The sequence below is a fragment of the Zosterops lateralis genome (assembly GCF_965231275.1).
Source record: "Zosterops lateralis genome assembly, chromosome: 11".
In the NCBI taxonomy this organism is placed as follows: Eukaryota; Metazoa; Chordata; class Aves; order Passeriformes; family Zosteropidae; genus Zosterops; species Zosterops lateralis.
Genome location: NC_139771.1, coordinates 4,420,326 through 4,437,320, shown reverse-complemented (window position 1 = coordinate 4,437,320; position 16,995 = coordinate 4,420,326). Strand labels below are relative to the sequence as shown.

The following is a 16,995-nucleotide window of genomic DNA, read 5'->3' as shown; positions in this document are numbered from 1 at the left end:
ATCAGCATCACCCCACTGACCTGAACAGAGTTACAGCAACTCAAAGTGAGGACTTGGGCCAGCAAGGAAGAGCTTTGAAGCAAATCATAAAGTGTAGAGATTTCTGTTCATGTGCAGTGTTATCAGCACATGTTCTGGCTGTATTTGTTTGAGCTCCTTGCAGGGGAACTCCTCTGCTGCCTGAGACTCTCACATTATCCTGGACATTCTCTTTCTGGATGGCTCTTCCCTGAAGCTGCTGCTTTCAAGGGGTCAGTGATGGGTCCCTGATCTCAAACAGCAAAACTCCACCCTCACCTGGAGCTGCAGCTGCCTCCAGTGCAAACACAGCTACCTGCAAAGGACAGGGACTTCAGCACAGCTGAGGCTGACAGGATCAGCTCTGTGCTCATCACATCACTCCTCCAGACCAAAGGGACAAGGACAGAGTGGCCAAGGCTCGGTGGGAAGGGTCTCCACCACCCCTGTCCTGCTTTCTGGCTGCCCCTCAGGACTTGTTCAGAGTCTCATCCTCCCACTGTGTGATTTTAGCAGTGACATCCCCTGTGAAGCCCCTCCATATTCCCACTGCATTCCTGGCACAATCCCACACTCTGGGGTCACATTCCATCCATTTCAGCAGCTCATTTCTCTGCCCCTTCACCAGCCAGGCAGCAGGGGTTTTTTTTAAGGCCTATATTCTTGAAATAGCTACAGTGAGCAACTATTAACATAATTGTGAGCAATATTACAGCAGCAAGGGGAAACAAAGCTTTTATCTGCTGCCTCTATGGCAAATTAAATTAGCTTTTTTTCTCTCTCTAAAGAGAACATTATGCAAGTTTAACTCCGTGTGCTTCTCCAGCTTTCACTGATCAGAACACAATTGTTTCAAAGAAAAGGGACAAGCAATACTTATTAGGTTATTTGCTACCCATTGTTTGACTTCTATGTATAACAAAGAATTTGTACAATGCCCTTTTTAAGTGCAGTGATTTCCCTGGAATAGTTGCCTTTCAGTAGTAGGAAGTTGTTTTTTAATCCTTTTTGTCTCTTCCAACTTTCCATTTCCACAAGTTTATTTATGACAATAATACTTCTTATTCTCCCTACGGACACTTTTTTGGCGATAATTATTACATAATTATGTCTTTTGGTCTTGTTAACATTCTTGCCATGAACATTCTGAGAATGGCTGATGGATTTTACCTTGTCCTTGCCTCAATGTATTTTTGCCATGACTTTGTGCTCTCTGACTGAACAGATGCTGAGATGTTTCTCACTGATTCACCTGTCACAGTTACTAAATTTGCCTGAAACCCTGTGGTATGAAGAGAGACAAAGTCTCCACCTCCCTGTTACTGAAGTTTCCCTGTGATGTTATGATTCACTGTCTTTATCAATCCCAACATTCCATGGAAGATATGAAAATGGAAAAAAAGCAAGCAAAAAGCAGACATTACACAGAAAAACAGAAACTTACACCCAACAATCTTCATCTCTGCATCAGAAACAAAGGGGAGAGAATAAAGGGAAAGGAACAGGAGAGAAGCCAGGAAATTAAGACAAGGAGAGAGAAAAAAGAGAAAGAAACATCACTCACGAGTCAGAGATGAAGCATGCACTTTTCATCAGAGGATCAAAGGAAAAGACAGAGTACTTATCAGCACATGGGCAAGGGGAGGGATGTCCTTGGGGGACTGACAAACACCAAGCCTGTGCAACAGATTTCTGCACAGCAAGTTTTGCACAAAGCCCAGCTGCAATGCCCAAGGAGCAGCACAGGCCTCATTGCCCTCAGCTCTGGGAAAGGTAAAATTGGCAGGATCAAATGCATGGCCTTAAACCCAGGAGCAATTTAGGAAAGGAATAAAAAAAAAAAAACCAAACCACAAATGAACAAAACCCCACCATAACTTCTTCAGGAGGCTGGTTTGACCGAATTTTGCCAAAAAAGAAAACTGAAGTCTTTATGATGCTCTTGTCAGATCACAACACAGTAGGAAACAAAGAACAATTTATCTTTACAAAGGAAGGCAGGAAGGGTTGTTTTGTAGAATATTAAGCTTGTTCTGCATGACTGTGCAAGATACAAACCCATAAAGACCAGTTTCACTTTGTTTCTTAATGATGACCAGCTACCCCTGGTGCTGCTCCTATCTGAGGGACAGAAAAAGAGGGCTTGATACAGGGAGCTGATGCTACAGTTTGGAAAACAAAAAGGGATAGGAAAACAGTAATGAGACACAGCTACAGAATTTAAGAATTTAAATAGTTAAGAAGTGCACATGTGAAAGGATTTCCTGTTAAAAAAGAAAATTAAAACATTCAAACTTATAACAGAAAAAAATTAAGTTGAAATGCTAGAGCTATTTACTTTTTAAAAAATAGATTTCTTGGTTCAGCAGAATGATCAGGGCTTTTTTTAAAAGTACCAGGTGACACAGGCCTTATTAATTTAATCATAAAAATTTTTTTACACTGTCCCGAAAAATCTGTATCCACTTGCAAAATACAAGTCATGAACTTTCTGTGCTCTTTTCTGGAAGAGGAAACCCTGTGTTAAAAAACAAACAGTTCTGAAACAAAGCAAGAAACAGCTGGTTTGACAAAGACTATTAAAGCAGCAGACATGGCTGAGAACTACTAATGTGCATGACAGGCTTCAGTCTTTGGCTGGGGGTTTTTTGTTTCTTTTCTTGGTCATGTGTGTCTCTAGTGAATTATTTTTCAACTTCAGACAATAGTCATAAAGCTAAAGAATGTTTGATCCTGGCTGTGGAAACGTGAAGTCAATTGATAGACATTCCTTGCTCATGTAGCTGGGCTAATCCACCTGAAAGGTAACAGAACCCAAATGTTCTATCCTGATGTCAGGCAAACACCAACCCCAACTGGACCTGTTGTTTTAAAAGCAAAAAACAGGCAAATATCTGCTGCCACTTGAGTATATCAAATATCCTTTGATTTCCAAAAAAACCTGATTAGTAATTACACTGAACACTGTTTGCTGCATCAGTGGAGTTCGATTACATTTCAATCTCCTAATTTTCCAGAGATTTCATTATTCTGGACAATACCCAAGATAGTGAAAGCCTCTGTTTGGAGCCTCATTCATGACCATCCCTCTCTTCACAGCTCCCTTCTGCTCTGGCAATGTCCTCGTTTATAACTATAGTGAAAGTTCATTCACCCTTGCTCAGCTGCTTTGCTTTTCTTACTTGGTGTTTGCAGACATGTACAAACTGCCTTTCCTCACAAATAGAAGCATTATTCTTACAATGCCTAAAGCTTTGCACCTAATATATATATCAAAACCTCTTGTAGCACATCTGGAATCAAGGAGAAGTTCAGTGCCCAGATCCTCTAGAGAGGCAAGAAGCATTTAATAGCAGGATGGTGATCCTTTCACACATTTGTTTCTATCAATCCGTATTTTGGCCTTATATGTATATGTGTATATAAATATGTATGAGTCCAATTCCAAAGAGGTTATCATCCAAAAACCCCAGTGTCTTCCCCAAAAACAACTGCGTTTCTCACAAAGAGAATCTGGAAATTTGGATTAGTTGCAATGAACAGAGAATTTTAAAAGCTTAGGGAAGGAACACTTTTTGTATGAGCAATGCTGACCTGCTTGCTCAAGCCCTGGCCCAAAGCAGCAAATACAGGGGACACACTGTGCACTCTCCAGAGGAACCAGGGCCCAGAAAACAAACAAAAAAATTGCTCAGGGGAACACTGAGGACATGAAGCTTCTCCTTCAGCTTCAGTGGCCTGAAGCACCTGAGGTACAGCTTTATCCACAGAAATGGAAGACCAAGCAGTTCTTGCAGGAGAATCAATTCCCTTGCACAGGTGTGTAAATGTGACACATTCAGCTGTGATCTCAATTACAGATCACCTTGCAGCTGCTGTGTCTGTACCTCAGCCTGCATTAATTCATCTTTTTCCTATTTGATTGCGTTGGGTATTGTCTGGAACTGCTATAAGGTCACTGAGAACCAAAATTTATAATTGGCTTTACAGCCCACATCTTCTGCTGCTCTGTTACCACCATTTTCAAGCTCATTAGTAAATATACACGCTGTTCTAAATCCTTTAACTGTTTAGTTTCTAGAAATGCTTCCCACCTACTCCCTATTGTATTGTGGTTTTTGAAGAGCTTCCATAACGAGGCTACAACTGCTTCTGGTACTGATGTCTCACTGCAGCCTTTTGAGTAATAAAATCTGATGTTTTTCCCATTCTGCTTTCATCAAATCTCCCATGTCTATAAAGTCATCCTTCTTGCTCATGACAGCAATGAAGCAATGGCTCAAATGCTACTAATTAGCAAACCCATTTCTTAGCACACTGCAAAAGTCAAACCACTGTAACACCAGATTTTATGTGGCCGCATGACTGCACAATCTGGTTCTTCTCTAAATGAACTCTTGGCTGTGCTGGGGCTGCCAAGCCAAGAAACATCTCCAGCTGCTGCTCCAGAGGTGAGGAGCACAGGAAGGACCAGCTCCTCTGTAAGGCCAGAGGGAAAATCCAACTAGGTCTGCCCCTTCTCTGATTCTCAGCATAAAAGGATCACATGAACTCAAAACCATCAAGGTTGCAAAGTGGAAACTCATTTTTTCCAGGATTTGGATTGTTGGGAAGTAGAAATTTCATGCATTTGAAAAGAAACATCTCTATGCTGAGTGTACAAGAGGGATATTAACTGGCAGGAGTTGTGGGGAATATCAGTGCAATCTTTCCAGATCCCCCTCTATCCACAATTTTAACACCGTCTATCACTGTAATGTCTGTTCCTGACAATGTTTTAGCATTTGTGTCCCCAAATCTGGCATTTACTGATAAATAAAACAACTCTGTTATGAATCTCACTCAAGTACCCATCCAGTTGCACTTGATTGGGAGAGTAGGAGAGAACAATAACCAATATTTCCAGCTTGGAGCTGCTCTGTTTACCTGGCATTATAACATCAGGAAATCCCAGTTTCCTGGTGACAGAAACGCCTCTGTTAAAGATCATGGGGTTTTCCCTTCGGATCTGCTCCATGTCACCACGAAGAAGCTGAAGAGATATTATAAGTCCTGGAAAAAAAACCAAAGAGTTTCATTGTTTCTGACCTAAGAATTAAATTCTGTGTGTATAAAGCATGCAGGTAAACTAATGTTTTGCTCCACAGTTAATTTAATACAATATATAAACACAGAGTTCTTTTCTCCCTTGGAATAATTGAAAATTGCAATGGAGGAAACAAAACTGTTACAAGGGATCAGTTAAGAACACAGAATTATATTAAAATACAACTCCTAACAGTCAGAATACTTAATTTTGCAGGCATGTCCTAGGCTACAGAAAGTACTTCCATTATTTCTATTCCTAACATGCAGCAGGTTATGACACATGTATGAGCAATGCCACCTCTGTCTGTGGGACCACCAACCACACAAAGTCTGGAACATCTCCAAAGTGCCTTTAGTCCTGCTTTGTACCATGAAAAGACCTTAAATCTTGAAGTATATCTGTTCCACTAATTTCTTTAACTGCTTCATAGAGGGATGTTGATTTTAATGAAATTCCCAGCAGTTCCTCAACATGTTTCAGGAGTTCCAACTGGCCAAACTGATTTCAGCAACCAGCTCTGTTGTTCAGTGTATCATCTGAACAGCTGGACTAGGAAAAATTACACACTTAATCTCCGTCCAACTGTTTTCTCTACTTGCTTTTAATTTACAACATAAGAGAGTGTACTGGTAAAACTATGAAGTCCAGCATTACCATACAAAAAAACCCACCAGGACTGAGCTCAGCCATTCAAGTCCACTCTCACCTGCTGAGCACACTACCAGCTCCACATATCCAGGAGAATTGCTTGCACAGAGCCATTTCCCACATTCTTTATCTCCTGCAGTGTCACTTGGTCAAGAGTTCCTTCTGTCCTCTCTGTTCACAGCCCAGAACAACACACACCAAACCAAACCCTGCCTTGGATGCACATTTTTGCACAAGCCATTCAAAGTCCTGGTCTTTCCTAAGCTCAGTATCTGGGCTTTGTGACCAATATTTAGTCACCATTTTCTCTGACAAGTTACCAGGGGAACAAAAGCAGGAGTATTGTGTACCTCCTACTCACTTCCTGCCTTCTCCCCTTGAAATAATTTTCAAGCCTGTTGTTTGGCTTCAGCCAAATTTGGCAAATAAGTAGATACCCAGATTACATGAAGATTGTATAAATTTAAAGAATACTGGGAATTGGGATGAAAAAGATGAGCATAAACCCTTAAAATGAAGGAATAGGGAGGCCAACCAGCCAGCTGGACAGTCATCATGTATGTATTCAAAAGCTGCCAAAACATGGACATGCAACTGCCCAGCTGGGTAGGCAGGAGAGCTCTGCAGGGAAAACACAGGCTCTGAAACCATGTCAAAAATCCAAACCCTTTGAATACCATGTTTGAATACCATGTTTGTGTACAGAGGGTTTCACAGCACACAAGAGACACATGTTCATTAGAAATCAGCCTTGACTATTTTTGCCACTTACAGGAGAACTTGTTCATTTTATATCCTTGTTTGCTATTAAAAACAAACTAATGAAAATACATTTTAAAATTTCCAGTGTAAAAGGACTGGATCAAATTTGGAAGTTCAGACATGTCAAAGGTATAAAGAATTTAGGAAGATCTTTTAATAATGACTAGTGGATAACTTTAACTGTAACAGGAGAAGGAGCAGGGAATGAAACCAGCTTTACATACAGAAAAATTCCAAACCTGCAAAATATTTTAGTTGCTTATTGTTGTGCTTAATCTCTTCTATGGGAGCGTGCACTGCATATTCCACTACAGTGTCTCAACATGCAAAGAAACAAAATTAAGAAAAATTGAGTATTTGGACATCACGATGATTCAGGCACTTGGTAATGAATGCAGAACTGGCTGTAATGAAGCTGAACTGTATCCTATCAGCTGCTTCATTTGGAATGGGAGAGCAGTGATATCTCTGAATTAGCAACTACATCATTACATGAGGCAAACAGATAAGACAGGATTTACTTTCCCTATTTATCTGTCATTAGCTACGAAAGGAAAACCTCACATCTCAGTGAATTTCTCTGGTACAAATAAGCAGCTGTTTCCTAAAGGAGCTGTTCAGCTGCTGTTCTGGCAAACAAGCACAAGCTGATATTTACCATAGTTGGAGCTGGGGGCCGTGTATTTGGTGCTGGACTTGCGGATGATATTTTCGTGGATCTGGCACCACTCGTTTTCATTGTTACACCTAAAACAAAAGAACTCTAATTCAGGTTAAATGCTTCCTGCTGAACCATCTTAGAACATGACAGTCAACTTTGCTGTAGAGATAATATGAAAGCTTGTAGGGTTTGGATGAATGAGAGAAATACCACACAACTCTTATTTTTAAAAGTGGAAGGAAATAAAATATTCTCTAATAGTGATGTCCTTTCAATGGACACTTTGGTGTTGGTGGTGACTCTTCTGCCATCAAAGCCATTGTTCTACTGTTCAGATTATAGCAGAATGAAGAAAGCTCTGGACGTTCTATCTGAATTCTGCCTGTAGAAAATGTGTGCTACACTTGTGTTCAGGAGCCAAAACACAACATGCAGGAATTGAAGTACCACTGAGACAGGAACAAAGGAAACCACCTCACAGGATGGGAGAGACCTGAGGTGTCACACTGAGGAGAGAAAGGCAGAGAACTTAAGTGACCCTCTTTATCAAGCTTTTACATGACAGATGAGCCATATAATCTTCTCTCATCTGAAAAAAATAGCACCTTTACCACATAGAGGGCTATTGGTTAAAAAAGAAAGGAAAAGCTTTATGTTGCTCAAGTATAACTACATTTTAAATACATCTGTGCTTTATTTAAACCACAACAGCCAGATTCAATGATTCCCCATGAAGTTAGCAATTTTTAACTCAGCAGCAATAGTGAATCTCATTTCTCCTGAAAAGCAATTGAATTAAACAATTTAATTAAACTTCTGACCTATTGACTCTTAAAGGTTAAAAAAACCCCAACTAATACTCCAAGCTTTCAGCTCTTAGGAGTTTTGAGAAATAAATCACTTTATAAAACTTCTCCAAGGATATTATTATTTTTTCCCTTTTTTGCTTTAAGAGTACAACATATCAGCACAGCCAGGGTAAGACACACACCAGCTCCTGTGAAGACAGTGGGGATGTTTTTGTTTGCTGCATTATGCAACTAAGAACAGCATGGCAGAAGGAATTCAGGCTCTCTACAAGTAGGAGCTGGTAATTTCCTACAGCTTCAGTCTTGCAAAACCATGTGCTGCCAAGAACAATGAGGAAACCCTCAAAACCTGTGATGACTGATACCCCCAAATGTTCTTAGAACAGCAGAAGGAACAGAGACAACTTGGAACAAATGAAATACACAGAATGTCACTTGCTCTACTGTCCACCTCCTGTAAGTGCTCTGTCCCTTCTGGGAAGAGACACCAGTTCCCACAGAGTCACACAAAGCAGATCAGCATGAAGTGACCTTGCAGAATGGAATGAAATTTATCTTCACAGGATGGTAAATTGACTGTATTTGCACTTCCCAAAACAATCCCTCAAAACCAAAACACAACAGAGCCAAAGCATTAATGGAGAGTACAAACCCCCTGCCAATAATTGTGGTGTTGTGAGCTAATTCAGTGCTCATCAAGACAAAATAAAAATTATTTCCACATTGTCAACACATTAAAAGTAATTTATCCTACTCCAAATAATATTCTCCTAAAAGTAGAGAGAGAATCTATAGCACAAACTCCATACACCATCCCCCCTCCTCAGTTACAAATAAATATCTAACCTGTGGTGATTTTTAGTTGCTCTACCAGCCTATGGAGTGCAAGTTAAAATAGGTTTCAGCCTCCAGTGACTTATGCCTACAAATTAACCTGCAACCAAGTTATCCCAAAATCAACTGTAAAGGCAGCTTAAAGCCAGTTTTGTACTGCCAGTAGAAGCTGCACTTTGCATTTCCTGAGTGCCAGGAAGGAAGATCTCCCAGCTTTGACAGGCTGGCCTGGAAACATTTCCACTTGCTTGGAATGTGTCTTGCTCACATTTTACTTTGTCCAAATACCAAGCATATAAAAGAATCTATTTCTCCTTTAAATAAGAATTTTCTCCTGAGCCATCCATCACCTTTGAGGCTGGCTGGTTGTGCAGCAAATGCACATTTGGAATGTTTTCATCCCACAGCAGCCCCCGGTGTCAGCAGCTGGGGACAGCAATGGGATGTCAGCTCTTGTCCAGCTGGGCAAACAGCAACAATGGAACAGCAAAAGGGAAAGGCATTCAGGCATTAATGGGTAAGAATTTCAAAATCTAGGGCTGGAGAAGGAGGAAAAAAAAGATTGAAAGAAAATAGGATAGAAAAAAAAAAGAAACAGAAATAGTGACTATGGAAGACAAATCCATGAAGTTTTCAGGGGACTTGTACGATGGACACAAAGAATAATGTTCAATGAGCAAAAAATTTCATTAAAGATAAAAATTAATACAAAATATTAAGCTATTTCAGAAAAAAATGGACTGAGAATTTAACTTTCATCTCACTTTAAATTATTTTGCATATATATTAAAAAGAATAATAAAAGTAAACCTTTATGCTTTTGCATAATGAGCTTATTACTACGGCTGTGGTACTCCATCCTCTTAGGGAGATTTTAACATGAGAGTGGGATTAACAAAGAGGAAAATCTCAATTGTGAGAAAAAATATTTTTCAGACATAAATCTTTAACAATAATAAGGCAAGCTGAGAAAGATTGGTGAAGTAAATTGATTTTTTTCCCCCCACCCATAAGCATTCTCTTGTGGATTCAGCAGAAGTCTCCATTGACAGACCATGCATTTGTTTCAGCCTTTGTTAGGTTTTCAGTCTCTCCAATTTTTTACAGCTTCTCCCTGTGAAAAGGCTTTTCCAGCTGCCTCATTTGTGGCAGCTCTAAGCTTTAGCCACATAGTGTATAAAAGGAATGCTTTTTACTGCTCCTTGAAAAATACAAATACACCTCTCTCCTTATTCATCTTTATGATGTTTTGGAGTTGGCCTGAGGCATTTTAACAGTAATCAAAATGAGAGCAGCAGGTAAGAAAATCAGTTCAGGGCTGTTTAAGCAGTCATATTCAATTTTAAACTTCCAAAGGACAAAACCCTGTCATGTCAATTGTAGCCCATGAACAGGAAAAGGCAGGTTAGCTAAAGGAATGTGCAAAGAGAAGATGCAAGAGACAAACCTGTGAAAAGTCTATCATGAAAGACCAAGAGCTATCAATGCTGTAAAAGGGATGAGCTGGTGCCCCTCAGATATATCCATGTTCCCTCCTGAATATTTCTGATGGAGGTTTACACAGAACACTGCAAACAGCAGTAACATAAAAGAATGATGTACAAGCCTTATAACAGCCCAAGAGAATGATAATAGTGATAAAGAATTACAAATATCTGATTACAGAGCTGAATTCAGCCAGGGGCTCTCCCTGCCCACGTGAGGAACAACTGGTGCAAATCTGCTGAGGAATTTGGGCAAAAACTGTTGGTGCTCTGGGTGCTGTGAAGGGAATCCATGTAAACAAAATGCTGCATATTAGCAGGAAGAAAAAGGAAGCTCTGTATCCTGTGACTTTTATTTCATCACTGTACCAAGACTTTGGGTTGCTCTAAGGGGCTGTGTGACTCCACCTGTCACTGACGAGTCCAGTGTTTCAACAAATTTTTTCTGTTCTATTTTTCAGAAGCTAAAGATGCATTATATGGGCAACAAAACAGAAATCTAATAATCAGAATGTTCAATTTCTGTAAATATTCAAAATGTTCCAGTTGCAATACATTAACACCATATCTACAAAGCCAATAGAACTAAATAGCCAAAACCCATTGGTCTGAGATAAGCTGAAACTGAATGTGACAAAAGGCCAAGACTGGCCAGATTCTACTGGCAGAGAGACGAAAGATGACCATTTTCTTGCCTATAATTGCACATTTTTGCCACAACTTTCATAACTCTTGGCAAAGGAAGAATGAAAGAGCTGACTCTGAGAGACTTTTGTTCAGACTTAAGAGATTTATAATGTATGAAGATACATCCAACAATCTTCAGTGAACAGTAAAACACATTTTTTCATTTAGTTTCCCTTGAAGGTCACATTTTCTGCTGCTGAATGCACTTCTCAAAGAATGACAAAGTTCCATAACCCACCAAATTTTCTTATTACTCTCAATAGTGGCCAAAGACCACAAAGCAGTATCAGCTGTGCCTCAGCCCATCTGCAAAGCAAATCCTGCCAGTATTTATCCTCACTGACAAGGGATTTAAATATTCCCTGCAGTCTCCAGACAGTTTGTCTGTGGCCTCTTTATTACAACTGTGAGACCACATTTCATAATAAGAATTTGTTAGTTCAAAGTTCAAAATCACAAATAACTGAAGACACATTCCTGCTAAAAAATCTTGATTTGTTTTGAGAATTTTGGTCACACACTGTTGACTTCAGTTGTTTTCTACTTCTTTTCTTGGTTACCATGAGTGGTAAGGAATAGCAGATGAGGCACGAGTTATTATTCCCCTCATCAGATGAAATGCAGCACATTTCTTCAGGTTTGAGCTCAGCAGATTTTAAATAATTCACATTAATAAAAGAGCAGCTTTGCAAGTCACATAGATTTGGGCAACATTCAATAACATCTGAGGAATTTCACACACCTGAAACATCTGTGGATAATATTCATTACTTTCTATGAGCTGCTGGAATAATAGAGAAGCAAAAAAACTTCTTTCTAGGAGTGACTCACGTGTAAACTTTGAGCACAAAGTCCTTCTCCTCCTTGATTTCCGAGATGGACTGGAGCACGTCCATGATGCTCAGCACTGCGCAGCCGTAGGGGCGCCGATAGTGCAGATGGGGGGGCCCTTTCTTGGAGTCATTGAGCAACATGCGACCTGCAAGGAAGGGAATTCAGACATCAGGGGTGGACACAAAGCCACATCCTGCCTGCTGTGTTCAGCACCCCTCTGAGAACTCACACTGAGGCTCCTGCCTGGCTCTGCAGGAGCTGCAGCTGGTTTTCCCCCAGCCCCACGTGCAGGGCTGTGCTGGTGCCCAGGAGGTGCTGCTGCCAGCCCAGGGGTGCTGAGCGGGACTGGCACAGCACCAGGGCTGCCTCTGCAACATCTCCCTCTCCAGGAGCCTGGGAGGGGACACAGCTGACCCACACTGGCCACAGGGATGTCCCCCACCACATGACAATAAAAGGGGAAGGAGGAGTGGGGACATTTGTCACTGAGGTTTGGCTCTGTACAGACTGAGGCCTGGCTTCCTGGGAAATGGCTAGACATCAACACTGGACTGAAACTAGAGAATGAATCTTTTGTTTCCCTTTGCTTCTGCTCATGGCCCTTGTTTTATCAGACTGCCTTTATCTTCACCTATGAATTTCCTTCCATCTCGTTTCCCCCCACCCCCATCCTGCTGATGAAGGGAGTGACAGAGAAGCTTGGAGGGCACCTGGCATCCACCTGGGGCCAACCCACCACAGCTTTTCACTCCTCAACTTTTCAAACCCAGATGTCCATTTGAACCTACATCTCACTCAGCCAAGAACAGTCAAGGGCAAAGTGAGAAGCGTCTGGCCAGCTTTGATTTGCAGCTCCATGACACATATTTGCATCCAGCTGAGCTGACTACAAATCATCTGTGGATGAGCCAAGAATATGGCTTATAGTGTGACCCACACAGAGATTCACTGTGCTCCTTCCTTCAAGTGAACTATTTGCACAAATTCTCATTTTATTCAACTGCTTTAAGGGAATGTATTATAGATTGTTTATAATATGTAATATTATACATTGGCTGTTTATCATATTTGGATGGATCCTTCTTGGAGCACAGGAAGGAGAATTCTGAGGTACAAAGCTCCTCTGTAATTAACTTCCTATTACTGAGGAAGTTTTTAAATAGAGCAAATGATGCCAAGGCCAGAAAAATCACTGTGATAATGAAAGTGAACTTGTAACATTACACATAATAAATTTGTGCAGCCCTTGCATCAAGGTTAATTCAGCATCTTTCTACAAGCCTCAAGTGGTAACAGCAATTCTGACATGTAAGCTCTTATGACATGGGAAGGCAGATAATGAAACCCTGACCTCTCTGACACATTTGTGTCTCTGAAGGCACATTGCCATTCCTTGGACAACACACAAAGCTCTGTTTAGAGCTGCTGTACTTCAGAAAAGGTGTCTGTGGCTGGTAATGGGTGTGAGCAGTGACTGGGCTGGCAACAGGCTTAAAAACCATTTTCTTGCAGACACTGCCTGGCCATTATTCAGTTACCTGAAAAGCTGAAACACACAAATGGCACTGCATTACTCACTTGTTTACAATAATACAGCTGAGAAAACTGTCCCATGCTGCTCCATACACTGTTAACAATTTAATATTTAAAATAAATTATACTTAACACAGGTAAAATATGTACTTGCACCACAGACTCCTACAGCAGCAAACAGATATTGATATATATTTGTCTAACAGCCTCTGATTTACTCAGTGTGGACGGTCAAACATGCTGATGTCCTCCCCTGTAACCCAGCTATATCACCAGTAAAAAGATCTCATTTGAAATTTTTAAACATTAAACAAAAAGTTTTTTAGTTTGTCCCTCTCCTGTAGATGTGGTGTTTAATCAAAAATTCTGTTTCAGACTCAGAAAAACAAAATCACTGCTAAAAGTCATCAGTAACTTCCTAACACTTAGCTCCATATGGTCTGAATGTCAATCAGTCTATGACTGAGCTTTCTAAATGTATAAATCAGTATAAAGTCAGCTAATTAAAACATACATTTTAAAAGAGGAGCTCTGTTTATTACATATATTTCAAGCACTAAATCATACTGTACCTATTCGGATTACATGGGCAACTATGTACAAATCCCTCTTCATGTCCTTGCTGCTGAGATCCTGAAAAATTGGAAAAAAGAGAGACATTCCAACATAAGTTCCTGCAGCTATAAATGTGGATGAAAACTCTGGAATCCCATGTTTCCCATGAAAAGCAGGTCAAGATTTTTAAAAATGAGCTTCAAGAAAAACCGAACAATAGAAGGAGAACCTACAGAAGAGCAAAAGGAAAGTTGAAGACAAATAAGTGTTATTGACTCTGAGAAAAAATTAAAAATAAAGAAATAAATAAGGAAAATACATATAGGACACTTCTCAATAATTCATTATGGCAGCATTTTGCATTCACATGTCAGAAGCCACCTTAATTGCAATTTCCTTGCCATGTTGTAGTTTTCATTGATAACTTCATAAACAAACAGCAACTTCTGAAAAATTCCTCCTGGTTTTGTTTGTTTGGGGTGTTTTTAGCTACAGGAAGTGTCTAAGGAACATCTCTTTCTAAAAACCCAGTTTTCCCTATGCCACTCACCTCCCAAGACTTTAAACAGATCCACTGTACTGAATATTCATCCCTGTTTTAGACTAATGCAAAAAGGCTCCTCGTGCTCTACAGCAACAGCTGCTGCTTCTTTCTCTAAGTGCTGTCATCTCACTGTCAGGTACTACTTACACAAAAATTAACTGAAACAGTTTCTGATTCAGATAAAATCTCATGGTGTTCTTTTAAAAGCTCCTCAACTACGAGGTATTATAACCTCTGTAAATGAATGCTATTTTTACATAAAGAGAGGAGGAAAATTAAACTGTGGTCATCTAAGATCTGTTATTCCTAATCTGAACTAATTCAGAATTAAAACCTGCATTTTGCTGAAAGCTAAAACATGAACCTTAAATCACATAGGGAATTCCTTTCCCATGTGACTTGAGAACCCAGACCTCAACCAGTGAGATGATGATGGCAAAGCAACTCCAGATTATGGTGCCACACGGCACAGTAAAAGCGGCACAGTGACTCAGAACTAGGCATAAAGGGAATTTATCCTAAGGACAAGTTTCAGCCCCTTTTCAATTGTGTTATATTGCTGAATTACAGCAGGCAAGTAATAAATTCCTGGCTGTACCTTCTTGCTCTCTAAAAGCAGCTCTGTAATTCCCAGGGCAGCATATGCAGGGAGCTGCACAGCCACTGTTTGGAATGCTGCTAACCAGCAGATCTGTCTCTCCAGAGCCAAAAAATGAAGCTACATATACCATCCTTAGCATTTCCTCCTCAGGCTTGATTCTGCTGCTACACCAAGAAGAGAACACATTTTCTAGGCTTTCTCCATCACCCAATATACCAGGGTAACATATGGGAACCTTTATCTTGTGCATGTTTTGGAGACGTGAAGTTCCACACTAAAAGAGAGTTGACATAGTTTTAATCTCAGTAATGCCTGACAAGACATTTCAAAATGCAAAAGAAAACCTTGGAGGTAATACTTAATGCTCTAAGAGCAATAGATTCCTTAAAATATCTGTGCTTTGACAGGGGCAATTTTATTATCCCATCAGATTACCAGTTCTAATTAACAGCAATTTAAAGAATTATTTTTTCAAAGGGCAGCTGTCAAAACATCAGAAAACGGCAAGGCATGAACATATTGATGGGTTCACACTTTAGTCGCTTTTCCAATTTCACAAATATACTGTGTCACAGGCAAAAGACAAAAAATGTGGTCCCAGATGGCCTTGCATTTCAGTTTGTACAGCACAGGCTTTTTATAAGGCAAGAAATTCTTACTATGACATGGACCAAACAAGCAAAAGCCCCAATTCCTGTGAGGAAGTTTGCAGATAATCCATGTTCATCTCCCAGGACCAGGAGAGGATAAACTACATTTACTGGTTATTCTTAGGACTGCACCCACAGGGTGGGTATTTCCCAAACCCTTCTGAGCTTCTTAAATTATACTGACTGATATGCAACATAATTTCATTATAATTCTAACTGGATGGCTTTTTTAGAAAACCACCCCTAAATTTTCCCACCTGAATTGGATATGGAAGAGAGTTACTCTATAACAGTGGTTAGTTCTTTACAATGCTGGTTTCTAGAAAGGTCTGCTTGTGTGTTAAAAAACCCAAACACCATCACAACCACCCCCAAACCACTGGAATCTAGGATACCTGTCTGCCACTAATTAGTTATTTCATTCAGCTGCCAACCTCAGAGGTCACAGAGAATAAGGTATTTAACAAAAATAACACCTTATACAGTGTAGTTCCATTTTAATTCAGACCCAGGAACATTTCTAACACGTGCACAGGCTGAGGTTTGCTTGAGTGAGCTTTGATCTCCCCAGCAAGCAGTTTCTCACCTTTACTATGATATGACAGTAGATGTAAAACCAAAGCCTGGATAATTTTCATCTTACACAAGAAGACAGCTGAACCCTTAGAAGTAATAGAGACAGCGGGAAAAAACAGGGATCCCTTGAATTATCTAAGATATGGGCTGCTGGCCCTGAGGAAAGAGGAGAGTTTTAAAAAGATACTGCGGTGTGGTGAGGGAGGGCAAGGAAATAAATGAACAGATTTAAAGTCAAGATGAACACAAGCTTAGGAGCAGACCTGAAAATCACAGAACTATCTTATTTTAAAAGCATTTCACAATTAAGAAATTATGATAAGACAGAACCATTGCAGAAAAAAATGGTTATTCAAAAAAGCAAATACTTATTGCTCTTTTACTACCCTTTGGAAAGTTCTCTGAACACATTGATGAAAAATACTGTTTAGAAGTGTGAGATTTTCTGCACAGATAATTTTTCCAATTATATTATGTAGAGTATACATTTATTATAATTCTTATGTATGGTATACATAGGGTATACATAAGGTATACATTCTATAGCAGATGAGTGAGACAGTCTGAGCACCTCCACCAGCCAGTGATGGAGTCTGAGCACCCTGGAGAGCTGAGACTGCAGGACCTTTGGTACTTTGCCACAGTGGTGGGAAAAGGAGCTCAGGAGGTATCTGTGGTCAAGACTGGGGCTGCACTGGTAAATGTCAGCA

At 40.1% G+C, this 16,995-nt stretch overlaps 1 protein-coding gene across 1 annotated transcript in view; it reads right to left on the bottom strand.

Annotated features, from left to right (window-relative positions):
- The window catches only part of DOCK3 (dedicator of cytokinesis 3), a gene marked incomplete at its 5' end in the record, with an annotated part of 197,309 nt that overhangs the window by 74,665 nt on the left and 105,649 nt on the right, over positions 1 to 16,995 (bottom strand). The window contains 4 exons of the mRNA XM_083869273.1: positions 4,945 to 5,070; positions 7,176 to 7,264; positions 11,824 to 11,971; positions 13,932 to 13,992. Coding sequence (XP_083725399.1) covers positions 4,945 to 5,070; positions 7,176 to 7,264; positions 11,824 to 11,971; positions 13,932 to 13,992 — 424 coding nt within the window. The remainder of the gene's footprint in view (positions 1 to 4,944; positions 5,071 to 7,175; positions 7,265 to 11,823; positions 11,972 to 13,931; positions 13,993 to 16,995) is intronic.